The sequence below is a fragment of the Anas acuta genome, chromosome 9 (genome assembly GCF_963932015.1).
Source record: "Anas acuta chromosome 9, bAnaAcu1.1, whole genome shotgun sequence".
Taxonomy (NCBI): domain Eukaryota; kingdom Metazoa; phylum Chordata; class Aves; order Anseriformes; family Anatidae; genus Anas; species Anas acuta.
Genome location: NC_088987.1, coordinates 1,393,119 through 1,406,464, shown reverse-complemented (window position 1 = coordinate 1,406,464; position 13,346 = coordinate 1,393,119). Strand labels below are relative to the sequence as shown.

Sequence of the window (13,346 nt, the reverse complement as noted above, 5' to 3'; positions counted from 1 at the left end):
TGAACCTCCAGTGCTGCTGGGGCGAGCAGCACGGGGCTGACAGGATACGGCAGGGCAGGCGGGCTGTGAGAAATGTGCTCTTATTTCCTCCAGAAGAGATGATTCAGAGCTCAGAGCTGGAGCCTACACCCTGCACTCAGAGCACAGAGCGTGTAGACCCGGTGAACCCATAAACAAGGCGCTCGCTGCTCCCCTTCACAGGGGAGGCGGCGGTACAGCCCCAAAGCAGTTTTGTTTCTGATCTCAGGGCGCCAGAACGAGCCTAAATTGATAACAAACTGCTCGTTGGTTTCCCACGTAATTCAGTCATCTTCTGAGATTAGAGAACGCTGCTGTGCACAGAGCCACACGGAAGCTGCAGGGGAGAAACCCAGCACAGCACCAAGCCAAGCCCAGCGTTCAGCACGCAGTTAGGAGGCTGCGAGGCTGTGCCCGCAGCGCACGGTCAGCCTGGGTCCAGGCTCAATCCGCACTCCCCGTGACAGCGCTGCCGCCTCCTCCCTGCTGGGTCACTGCAGAGGCTCATTATCCCTGCTGCCACCGCCCAGCAGGCTAATGAGGAGTGTCAGAGTGAGCACAACGCTGCCCAGCAGTCTCTCTCAACTCTCTCCATTTCTACAGAACTGAACTTTTCTCATTCCACACGCCTCAACTCCTTTAGCTCCAAAGAGCACCTCCCAGTTCCACACAGCAGTTTTAGGAGGCACCCAAGAATTTTCTGTGGCAAACTTCTCGGCTATATTTAAAGCAACATTGCGACAAGCTTTGGAAAACACTTGTATACCAGATATCAGACAAAGAGAGGGCAAAACCCATTGTACTTCTGTACCACAGCACGGTTAAGCACCCTTTTGTTCGTTCGTAAGCAAGCAGAGCCAGGCACCTACCGGTACTTCACTTTGATCCTGTCGTTGTCGGGGTTGCAGTAGAGCCTCTCCAGGTGCTCCTGGGAATCGTTGGTCACGCTCTGCCAGCTCTGGGTTGCTGTCCTCCTCACCTGCCAGTGGTAGGGCAGCACCGTGTGATGCTTGGGGCAGTCGCTGCCATAAACACAAGCGCCCTGCAGGAAATCCACACAGATCTCTATCCCATCCTCCTGGTGGGTGTGATATTGCAGCTGGTTCAGGAGCTCAAACACCAAATCGAGAGAAGCTTCCTCGCTTTTATCCTGGAATATCCCAGCGCTGAATTTATTGCTGGGGTTCAAAGCATACTGCACGGGGCAGCTGCTCTCCGGGAACAAGGCAGAGGTGCAGCTTTCCAGAACCTTGTCTGGGAACAAAGGACACGCCGCAGCATCGCCAGGAGCCGGGTGCAAAGGGTGATCCTGGAATGCTTCAGCGCTCGTCTCAGCAGCACTTCCAGGGGGGGTTTCTGAGGAGAAGCCTCGCTCCCCTGCCCGCACCTCCTGCTCGGGGTGCCCAGGAGCAGGGTGAGCCCCCGGCAGCGGGGGCTGCACATCAGGGGCTGTGGGCACCAGCACGGCCACGTTACTTTCTGCCTGGGGGCACGAGGTACCGAGTTCCAGAGGCTTTTTCACAGCAGGTTCACATAAACCACTGTGGCCGCCACCCTGGCCTCGGGGCACAAAGACCCTGTCCAGGGAGCCGGCTCCCAGCAAACTGGTAAAGATGGGCCCCAGGGCGCGCAGGGTTTGGGTGTCCAGCCTCTTCTGCACTTGCTGCTTCTTCTTGAAGCAAGGCTTCACCGGCGGAATCTTCCCCGACAGCCTCAGCTGAGGAGGGAAGTCCTCCGGAGGAGGGCACTTCATGCCTGGGCAGTGAGCCTGCTGCACAACACACGCTGGCTTGGCTTCGGTGTCCATCAGACACAGACTTTGCTCTCTCCAAATCACTTTCAAATGTCCCAGAGCCTCACCAGAATCAATCTAGGGCAGAAAGGAAAACAAGACAGTTAATCTCTCTAATTGCTCATGGTTGACACGAACAAGATCACCCCTGGAGAGGATTTCGAGCCAGCAACAGCAAAACTCCTCCCCTCTCTGTGACTGCGGGTAGCCCCTAGGCACGTAAAGCATGAAACCAGCTAAACTCCGGCTAATTAATCCCAAACACACACTCAGCAGCTCCTCACACATGAGATCTCAGAGACACTCAGGCACGCACGCACAGTCCCTCTGGGGGGCAGGAGGGGGGCTGGGGCGATGCCCTGCTCCCCGCGATGCTGCTCACTGGCGAGCATGGCTCCGGCTCCTTCCATGCCACAAAAGCAGGCGCTGTGCTGCTCACCTCTATGGCCCCGAAACCACGGCCCCAGCGCTCCCACCGCACCGCCTCTCCTCACAGCAGACAGACGGACAGACAGACGCTGTCCCTCCACCCCAACACACCTTGGTACACGACCCTAGGGAACCGCTGCCCTTGCTCAGCCCCGTGCCCAGCGTCCCAGTGCCCTGCGCGGGGCCAGGACGCAACCCCTGCCCGCTGAGCCACACCACTTGCGGCGCTCGCTCCCATGACTCGCAGCCGGCAGCCACAGCTCCCCCCTGCATCCTGCCGTGCCCGCAGCACGCTGCCTGACTCACGCACCCACCCCGTGGCACGCCGACACGCCGGCTCGCCCGCCTCCTGCCAGCCTCCGCAGCAGGGCAGGAGACAAAGGGGGCTGGCAACTCGGGCACGGAGACAAACCCAATTAGCCCCAAGATGAAAAGTCGTTTGTTGTTTTTTTTTCTGGAGTACAAATACACGGCACATCTCACAGGTCACCGGAGAGCAAGCCGTCTGCCTTCTAATCAGGAGTCACGCAACAGTTGATTACCTTTAATTAGACCCTCTCCGCTCGCCCTGCCCGGAGCCTCCAAGGCTGGCGCGGAGCCCGCTGAGGATCACTTCCTGGTCAGCGCATTCCAAGCCAGGCGCCCGCCCGCTTCAACCCCCAGCCTCAGAGCACTGGGGGAACTGGGCGTTTGTTTCTCACTGCCTAGGATCTGCTCTGGAAAATCTCCCACTGAGTCTCCCCTGTTTTGGAACATGCACTGCGAGCCTTTCGCATTGCCCTGGGAAACGGCGCTGTCAGGACAGCCAGGAAAAAAAAAAAGAGTTGGACCTCTCGGCTTTCCTGCTCCTACGTTTAAAGCCACCAGGATATCTGCCAGTAAAAGCAAGCTCCAACAGCACTGTATCTCTCCTACTCTTGCACAGATAGCAGGGAACGCTCTTTCTAAGGGTACCACAAACCCTCAGGTAACTCCAGAGGCGGCAGCCCCCCCAGCTGCTTCACCTTCCCGTGCCCAGGCTCAGCCGAGCGGCACCACGAGTGCCTTGGGGTCTCGTTCAGCTGTGCCTCCAACGCATGTCAACGCCGGGCTGCTCACGCGATTACTTGATGTGAGGGAACTGCCTCAGCACACGGAGCTGAGCCCCCCAGCGCCTCTCCACACAGCAGGCAGCAGGCACGGCGACAGCAGGGCTGCCTGCTTCCATTTCAGCCCTTTCACATCCATCCCCCGGCACTATTTAGAAGCGACCTCAGCAGCCGCCCAGCGTCGTACCCTGCTCGCACAGCGCACCCGGCACAAGGAGACCTCCCGCAGGGGGGTCCCAGCCCCTCCACACTGGACCCCACAGCTCCTGCCCCTCACCGAAGGGGGCGAGCCCAGTGCCCGCGGGATGGGCAGGGGGTAGGGGAAGGCAGGGAGAAGGGGAGAGCAGCAGAAAGGGGAAGGCAGGAGTTAAGATAGGGGTAGGGTAGGGAGAGCCGCCCCGCAGACACCTACCGGCTGGCTCAGCAGGGGCGGCACGGCCCCGCCGCCCGCGAGGGGGCTCGGCCCGGTCCGGCTCGGTAAAGCCCAGCCCAGCCCAGCCCGGCTCGGCTCAGCCCGGCTGTGCCCGGCTCGGCCCCGGCTCCGCTGCCGGCAGGGCGCTGCCGCCGGGCCAACGCCGCCACCCCCGGGAGCGGGCGGAGAGCAGCAAAAAGGAGAAAAAAAAGGAAATAAAAATAATTTAAAAAAAAAAAAGAAAAATAATAATAATAATAAAAAAAAAAAAAAAAACAAAAAAAAAAATAAAAAAAATTAAAAAATGAAAAAAAAAAGAAAAAAGAGCTAATAACGATGAATATAAAGAATTAAAAGCGCCTGCCCCAGCCGGCCTCTTGCTGCAGCCTTCCCAGCCGCTGAGCCTTGCCGTGCCGAGCCGAGCCGTGCTGAGCTGATCTGATCCGTGCCGTGCCGCTGGTGCCGGTGCCGAGCCGCCCGCAGCGCCGCCCGCGGCCCCAGCGCCGGCCGCGCCCCCCCTGCCCCCGCCGGGCTTTAAGCGGCGCTTCCGGAGCTGCCGGGCCCGGGGCGGAGCCGGCACCGCCCGCACGGGGACGGGACGGGACGGGACAGCTCGGCACGGCACAGCACAGCACAGCTCGGCACGGCACGGCACAGCCCGTCCAGCAGCGTCCCGGTGCTCGCTGCCCCCACCCCGGGCAGCCAAAGCCCCCCCCGAGCAGGGCGGCAGCACCAGCGCATTTTTGGACACTGCCGTAACCCTGCAGCAAGAGGCGAGCGGCTCTGCTGAGCTCCTGCAGGCGGTAACCGCATCCTGTGAGCCTGACCTGCAGACAGCACAGCCGGCAGCAGGCAGCCGGGGCTGCTGGGGGAAGGAGGGAACGGCTCCGAGCCCAGTGCTCGCTGTTAAAATAAGGTTTCCAGGCTCAGAGTGCTTGTTCCAGGGGCAGAGAGCAGCCCTCCTTCCTCCCAGCATATTGCAGAAGGGCCATCCTCAGCTGCCTGCAGCACGCCACACCACAGCTGTGTCGATTTTCCATCTCTGTGTTTGAGATGAGAGCCACAGAAGCTGGGCACCGAGGGGATGCTGCGCACCCAGGCACAGCTCTCGGCTCCCCCAGGGCCCTTCCAGCCCCAGCACGGCTCCCTTAGCTGCTGCTGCCCCCTGCGCTTCCCAGGGGGAAAAGCTCTCATTTCAGCTCAATGCACTGCCGGCAGGTCAGCCAGGGGAGGACAAAGCTGTGAGACACCACACACCGCTCCGTAACTTGTCCCCGCACCGCCGGTTCTGCGAGGTAAATGCCCTTCAGCTCAGCTCCCCCATCAGCAGCTAACCAAACCTCCTCCACGTGTTCTCAGGATGCCTTCACCTGCAACCAGACTTCTGTGGAGGCTTAACAATACTGGCTTTAATTAGTTTTAGGTAGCCCTCACAGGTTTCAAGGCATTACCAAACACAACGTGTGAGCGAGATGCTCAGCAACACCTCCCCCGGGGTGTTCGGGGCGTGCAGAGCACCAGCAGCACACCTCACGGCACACCACAGATCAAGACGAGAACCGAGTTGTCCTCAGGGGTACCTGGGCTTCCCTTCAGGAACTTTTCTCCCATTTCTCCCACTCGATGACGAGCCCTAATCACCTCCAAACAGAATTCCAGCCCTACCCCTGCTCCCACAGCCACGTGCCAGCAGACACGTTATGGAAGTACCACAGAAAAACAAGTGGCAATGATGCAATTTTTTTTTTTCTAACTTTAACAGATGGAAAAAGAGGATCTCTGAGCAGCTCACTGCTATTAAGGTGTGCTGACTCTTCCACCCCTAGTAGATTTTTGCAGGAACTGTGCCCATTTTTCCATCATGTTGTATGTCAGCAGGCTCAGGCTATGGGAGAGATTTCTTTTCTCTCCCTTACAAATTGTAAAGTGAGACATTTTGAGTCTATTTCTATCGACTCTCTTAATTCCAGGACCAGGAATTTTAATCGTGTGTTTTTTTTGTTGTTGTTTTGTTTTTGTTTTTTTTGTCTGTTTGTTTTTAAGAATTAAAAAAAGAGCTCGATGTGTTCACGTGAAGGTGAAATGATGCAGGCCAGTTTTCACTCAAGGAAATGCACAGGGAGGAGGGCAGCAAGGGTTTAACAGCCGTGCTCTGCTGCCCTTTGTTGGAGTGACACCTAGTGGGCCGATTTGCTTCGGTCTGAGCTGAAGATGAGGCCAGTAGGGGTTCCAAGGTCCAAACCCGCAGAGATTGAATAAATATTCTGGTATTTATTTGCTGACAAGGCGGGTGTCCGTTCTGTTTTGTGTCTGGGATAAATGCTGGGTGAGTCAGCCCCCGAGAATCTCCTCACAAACATTATTTCATTCATTTGGTCTACATGCAGAAGGCACAATCAACAACTTTCAAAATGTCAAAGGAGGAAACAGGAACAGATGAGATCATTTCAAGACACCAAAAATGGGCCACATACACTACACCGAGCCCCCTCCAGATGCAGCATCACAGAAATCCAGCAGGTTTCAGCTTTCAGAAACTAAAGGTGAACACAGCGATCAGTCATTTCAGTGCAGTGTTCTAGAAAGCTAAAAAAGGCCAGCTCACGGAACACCAGCGCTGGGTGACGGACTCTCCTTTATACACCCCAGTGCCCACTGCAACTATTTTCCCTTGTCCTAATGCCGAGAAGTGTACCTCAGACATTCTGCCCTGCGTACAGCGTCTCAGAATTCCTCCCAAATTCATACCCAGATAAGAAACCCATCCCCTCACGCTGTTTGGAAAGGACGCTGGTTGAAGACCAGCCCACAGACTGTCCCTGCAGCTGTGACAGCTGCGCTGTTTGGTGGGCCCTGCCCGAGAACAGATTTGTCTGACAAACAATACAGCCAGATTATGTCTCCAACTTGAAAACTCAGACTTCAAAGAAGAAAAAAAGAAACACAAAACAAACAAAAAAAACATAGCACAGAGAGAACTGAAAGGCTTCTCATCCGCCTATTCCACAGAGACAGCGAAATCAAAAGTTTACGAGCGCCGTGCCTGTTCATTCAAAGGAGGTCTTTCCTTTGGATTTCAGCAATCCCCCGCCAACTGATCCAACCTCAGCACTAATCCCTCACTGTGTGACAAACTTCCGCACCTCCAGGTAAACGTGGGGATTGCAGAATATTAGAAGAGTTCTCTTTTCAACAAAGAGTTATTTTTTTCCCAATCACAGTGAAGTTTTTTTCTACAGTGAAGCTTTTTGCTCTGCTCCAATTTCGGTGTTGGACATCACAGAATTGCAGACTGGTTTGGGTCAGAAGGGACCTCCCAGCCCACCCAGATGGTGTCCCAGAAGGGACCCCAAATCCCTGACAAAGCCAAAACGAGCAGAACACACAATTCCCCCGAGAATAAAGCAATAACCAGCTGCAAAGTGTCACAACCCTTTCAGACCAGATCTATACCGGTCTCAGCTTTGGTGAGTTCCTTCAGTTCAAGCAGCAGAGGAGACAGACTCTGCCTTCCACCCCACAGTGCCCAGACACCAAATACACCCTGGATATTCAAGCACCGACCTGTTGGAGCCCCGTGAGACACCAGGAACTGCCATGTAGCCAGAACAACTCCGCATTACAGCACTGCAATTCCCTACCGGAGCCACAAAGGCACTGCAGCTCCTCAGCCCCATGGCACCTACACCCAGCGCTGCTATGGTGATGGAAGAGCCACCACAAAACTCTCCTGGTTCCGTTCCCGACCCGCCTTGAGGCTGCTCCCTGCCTGTGCTGCCTCACTTCTGCATGTCAGGGATTCTCTCAGGATTTTGAAACCTGGAGGAAGAGATGGCACAGATCAACCAGCTGGGAAACCAAACAGACCTGGGAATACATCGTGGAGCCATCGTGCTGCAGCCTCGTGATTATTCTCCCACGCACCCTAAGCACGCAGGCTGTCAGAATCTGATCACCAACACACCACAGACTGGTGGCAAGCATTTTTAAACCCTGGGCCATTAAGATTCATGGCAGTACAGACGGTACCAAACACCTTTGCTGAGGAGCACTTGTTCGCTGCTTATCAGCCGCCTGGCAGAGCCCACCTTCCCACCTGACAGCAGCGTGGCTTTCAGGCTGTACTTCACACAGTGACAGGAGACAGCAAAACAGGCAGAGCAAACCTGCTGGGAAATGCCTCTGCCCAACTTTAAAGCTTTTAGCTTAGTCAAGCTGAGTTGTGGAAGTGTGAGAAACAAAGATAAACCTCGTGTTTCCAGAATAAAGACCACTCCTTCTGTGTTTTAACATGAAAATTTTTCATAACTTACAAGGCTGACAGTGCCAATGTTTGTGTTAGCAGAACAAGTTTTGCTTTGGGAACAAGAGCCATTGCTCCTCTGGTTTTGAAGCCTCGTGTCCCCAGCGGCTTCTGAAAAAAGCTTCAGATAAGATGCATTCAGAACAACATGGATTGAGGTGCTTAAACAGAAACTCGAGTTGTTTTGGCAGAAATCCATGTCCCCATTTATTTTGGGGGAAGCGAGCACGGCATACTTAGACTGAACACGAGGTGACAGTTTGGTTGTATGCAATGTTCTGCTTAAATTCCTGCTGCCTGATGCCAAGACTTTTTTTTTTTTTTTTTTAATCACAGCACTCATTTGTTTTTTTCCAAATAAAATTTTTCATCATTCTTCTGCCCAAAACGAAGTCACATTTCATCCTAACGGAGAGCCAGATGGGCACCAGGCAGGCTGTGCTCCGACATGCTACCGTGCTGCTAGTGTAAACCCAACCCCAGAACAAAAACCGAATTACGTTCCACCACAACACACGTTTACCCAGAGGAGCGGAGAAAAATCTGCAAAAATACAGACAACAAGCTGGAATCTTAAAACAATCTCACACATAATCTGCCTTGTGCTTTCCAATTACTTTAGACGACTCTAACAACACACTGTAATAAGGAAATCCTAATATTGATCAAATGGTGATGTCATTACACATTTAGTTTTAAAGCGTTTTACAAACAAGACTGATCTCCACCTCCAGAGAGGCAGGGCACACAGAACAGAGGCATTAGGAGGAAGCCTTTCAACAGCCTCCATCTGTTTCACATAACGGGTTCTCATCACAGAGAACCTGCAGCAGAAGTCAGGCATGCTGAAAGTCCCGTGCAATACAGACGTGCATGCTTAGAAGGTTAAAGATGTTGAAACAACGGTCTGCTAAAATACCTCTGATGATCTCAATTTCCACAGAGAAAAGTATTTAATTAAACCAGTCTGAACTGATTTTCTGTTACTTTTAAACAACTTTATATTTGAAAACGGAGAAAACAGCCATGGAAATATTTAGAAATCAAGAAAGCACAGCTCAAACAATTTAATGCAGCTCGGTGTGGGAGCCACCACCAATTGCTCAAGAGCTGCAGTGAAGAACAACACCAAAGGACAGCAGCCAAGGCTCCATGGACCACCACCTGCTGAGGCTCCCTGGCCACAGGTTCCCAGCAGCCGGTGACCTCAGGGTGCCCGTGCGTGGCTGCTGCCACCCGGGCGATGAAGACGAGGGGCGGCTGAGGGCAGTGCCAGCCCCTTTGTGGGGGCACAGCTCGGTACTCACCGCGTTGTGCTGGCTCTCGGTGCTGTGCTCCTCCTCTCCGTGCTCCCCGCGTTCCTCCCCGCCTCACCTCACGCCGTCAGCTCTCAGGGCCGCGCGGGGGCCCCGCTGCCGGCCCCGTGCCAGGCCGTGGGGGCCGCTCCCAGCGCTGCGCATCCCGGAGGCCGCTCCCTGCGGGTACCACAAGGAACACAGCGTCACTCCCGCTCCCGGTAACGCCCCACACGTACACATTTTACGTCTCTTTTTAACGCCACCGGGCCTGGTTACGCACCCCCATGGCGCCGCCCTCCTCCTGCTGCTGCCACAGCCTCCGGTGAGCGGCCCCGGTTCCGCTTCCGGTCCCGCTCCCGGTTCCGCTTCCGGTTCCGGTCCCTGTCAGCCGCCGCCGGAAGTGCCGTGAGGAGGCGGCGGAAGCGGCTGGCGGCGGCCATGGCGCCCAGGGGCGGCCCAGGCGGGCGGCAGCAGTCGGAGGAGGACCTCCTGCTGCAGGACTTCAGCCGCAACCTCTCCGCCAAGTCCTCCGCGCTCTTCTTCGGCAACGCCTTCATCGTCTCCGCCATCCCCATCTGTGAGCGCCGCCACCGGGACTGGGCCTGGGCCGAGCTGGGCCCTGAGGGGGGCTGAGGGGGCTGTGAGGGGCTGTGAGGGGCTGGGGGGGTGCCCGGGGCCCCACCCGGGTCGCGGGGCGCTGACGGTGCCGGGTTTATTCGTGTTGCTCGCTCCCGCAGGGCTGTACTGGAGGATATGGCACATGGACCTGGTGCAGTCGGCCGTGCTGTACGGCGTCATGACCCTCATCAGCACCTACCTCGTGGCCTTCGCATACAAGAACGTCAAGTTCGTGCTCAAGCACAAGTGAGTGCTCTTCTCCAGTAATTCCTCACAGAACGCATTAGTGTTATTTTTATGAGTAAGGACACGTGAAACATTGCTCCGATGAGCTACTTTACATGGAGTTGTAAAGGTATCTGACACGTTGTCTTGCTTTTTGCTGCCTTCAAAGCTCATTGCACTCCTTGCTGAATTACATTAGCTCATGACACGATAAATCTTAAGCTCTGACAGTGCAATATGGAAAAGTTACCACTGCAGTGTTTAACTGCGACCTTCACTTCTCAGCTGCTTTGCCATTGGAAGTCCTTGATGGGAGTTTAATGTGTGGCACCAAAATGTCACTTGCACGCTCTGCCTAAAGCTGGTGCCTGTTACCACGATGCTGTGAGCTTCGGCACAGGAGAGCAAGACACATGGATCGTGTACTTGTCAGGCTTCCTTGGTACCGGTAAATCCCAGCTGGTTTCTCTCAGCTCTCTTGTAATTAGGGAATAGCCTGGGCTTGTCAGCCAGCAGCACAATGAAATAGAACTGCCTTCGGTCCCAGTGGGTATTGCCACAAACTCCATTTGACAAGTACTACTCCTAATTTAATTAGTGCTAATTGTTCCTTCAGCCTGGCAAAGCTGTTCAGTATCGTGGCTGGCTTTTATTCTTCCCTGTAAAACGCCACTTCCTCTAGGCACTTTTTTTTTTTTTTCATTTTGCTACTTTAACAAGAATGATGTTTCTTACAGGGTAGCACAGAAAAGAGAAGATGCTGTTTCCAAAGAAGTTACTCGTAAGCTTTCTGAGGCAGACAACAGGAAGATGTCCCGTAAGGAGAAGGATGAAAGGTAACCTCTTCTGCCTCTGTCTTGTTTTAATATTAAAATATTATATAATATTTTAATATAAAATATTGTTTTAATAGTGCCTGGCATCTGTAAAGCTCTGGGTAGGGTCTTAGACACTGTTGCTTGGTTGTTGTTTTTCTCTGTAACTAGAAACTTTTTCTTCTGGTATTTTGAATTTGTTTTGTTTTTATGATTAGTAGAAAAAGGTTTTATTTTTTTCCCCCGATATGTAAAATCTATACTGCCAGCTTTTTGTTCCGCTATAAATCCTTTTGAATGATCAATGAATGGTTTTAACAATCAAAGCCATTATCAGTAAGGTCCCGTAAGGCAGCCTCCCGGTCCCTGAGGTGCAAAGCAGAACGCCTTTTAGTCCAGACCCGCTGGTAACAGCCTGAAGGGAAGCTGCCGGGCAGGGCGCATGCGACATCCGTGGCTACGTGGCGCAGCGAGCTGCGAGTTCCTGCAGGACAGCGCTTCCTGCTGCTGCTGCGCTGTGCTGCTGGTTGCGCTTGGCACCCCCGGTGGTTGTAACTGGGAAAGCAGGCGTGCAGATTTCCCCTGCGATAGCTCTCAGCAATATCCAGGCTGTGCCTGATGAGGATCAGAACGTGCTTTGTGCCCATCAGGGCTGCACAAGGCATGAGGAAGAGAATTGTCTCCCCCTTGGAGCACAAAAACCACGCCTTCCCTTACAGCCAGGCGGGCTGGTAGTATCTAACAGGTAGAACCCTGCAGGCACTGCTGTTCATAAAGGGCTGGGTTTGATGCGCATGGACAGAAGACAAATCATAAATAAATATGCAAATGCAGAGAATATACAGGGTTTTGTGTTTCACTGATGAGCTGACTGGCAGTTTCCGCTGCGCTGTCTTTTAGAAGCTGACTGTGGCAAGAGCCATGTGGTTTGTTACACCTCTGGGGGTCGCTCTCTCCAAATGGTGGGTGTGCTGGGCTATGCCTTAAGTTCAGCGTGTGAAATAATGGCTTTACCTGTTTGTAGAATTCTGTGGAAGAAGAATGAAGTTGCGGATTACGAAGCAACAACCTTTTCCATTTTCTACAACAACACGCTCTTCCTGGTCCTGGTCATCATTGCTTCGTTTTTTGTGCTGAAGAACTTCAACCCCACCGTGTATCCTTTCTTACCGCGCCTGGAACAGCCGAGGCCCTGTTCCTGTTTGCTGTCATTGGTACCTGGATTTGTCAGCTGGGCTGCAAGCGGGCCCTGCCGATGAGTGTGGTTCATTTTAGTACCTCAACTTAGAAACACTTGCATGTAAAAACAGAGAATAGAAAAAGAAAAAAAAACACTTCCAAATCACATAAATATTTACCATCTGTCACTAGGTGTTTTAAGGATATTACTGGGATAATCTGTAAAAATTCTTCTGGCTTTGCCATTTCCATATTGTAATTATGCAGTAAGGAGGCAGCTCATGTTCTTGTAGAAACACCGTATCGGTGTTAATTGCCATGTGCTGCTACATTACACAACTGTTTAGTTTCAGTAAATTTACCAGATTTTTTTTTGTTGTTACTTAAATAGCTAAAAACGGTTTTAAGAGGACAGGCCAAGCTTTAGGAGTGTCCTCATTCTGAGTATTCAGTGACTTGCTGATAGCCTTGATGTTAAGCTGTGTTTCAAGTGTTGGTGTTGCAGCCCTATTTTAAGTTTCCAGAGAAGGCTGTTTTAATTTGTTCTTTTTCATAAAACTTCAACTAAATGTTCTGAAAAAAAAAAAAAAAGTGGTATCTTTAAACATACACATCCTTAACCTTCTTCCTACAGAAACTACATCCTTTCTATAAGTGCTTCGTCTGGACTGATCGCCCTGCTATCTACAGGATCCAAGTAGACACAAAAAACCCCAACAGTTCATTTTTGTGGCAGCGTTCAACTTCCATACAAAAGCTTAAGGGAGGAGTAGGAATACATGTTTTTATAATGTGACTGCCTGAGGGTCTGGGGGGAGGGTTTCAATAGAAAACTAGTGAATTATACATTTGGTATCTTTATGTGGTATTATTCATAAAATGAATCAAATTTTTTACATAGCATTGAAAGGAGATGGCATGTGAGCAGTTACCAGACAGCCTTTCTGAAGCTCTTCACGGCTGTGATGATTCTGCAGACCAGTGAACACCACGAGCAGCCCATAAGGGGTGCTGCACAGCAGCACAGAGCAGCTGGAGTCAAACCCTGTAACAGAGCTTGCCTGCAAATTTGGTTGTAAGAGCCAAACTCCACGGTCGTGAAAAGTGACAATCCATTTATTATTGTAACTTGCAAAGTTTTAATAAAAAGGAAGCTTTTTGTCATTTAA

The 13,346-nt window shown here is 52.7% G+C and overlaps 2 protein-coding genes across 5 annotated transcripts in view; one reads left to right on the top strand and one right to left on the bottom strand.

Moving 5' to 3' along the window:
- The window catches only part of TIPARP (TCDD inducible poly(ADP-ribose) polymerase), a 27,468-nt gene extending 17,712 nt beyond the window's left edge, over positions 1–9,756 (bottom strand). Inside the window, exons 1-3 of one of the 4 annotated variants that reach the window (XM_068692934.1) lie at positions 9,621–9,756; positions 9,350–9,517; positions 888–1,888 (exon numbers count right to left, since the gene is read on the bottom strand). In XM_068692934.1, the coding sequence (XP_068549035.1) occupies positions 888–1,825 (938 nt within the window). In that variant the 5' untranslated portion in view covers positions 1,826–1,888; positions 9,350–9,517; positions 9,621–9,756. Of the gene's footprint in view, positions 1–887; positions 1,889–2,350; positions 2,677–3,739; positions 3,886–9,349 lie in introns of those variants that run through there. The other 3 variants (XM_068692933.1, XM_068692937.1, XM_068692932.1) reach the window with 3 other exon arrangements.
- SSR3 (signal sequence receptor subunit 3) lies at positions 9,719–13,346 on the top strand. Its single transcript, XM_068692940.1, has 5 exons — positions 9,719–9,917; positions 10,078–10,204; positions 10,921–11,019; positions 12,023–12,154; positions 12,812–13,346. Exons 1-5 carry the CDS (start codon positions 9,779–9,781, stop codon positions 12,876–12,878), a joined length of 564 nt encoding a protein of 187 aa, XP_068549041.1. The 5' UTR covers positions 9,719–9,778; the 3' UTR covers positions 12,879–13,346.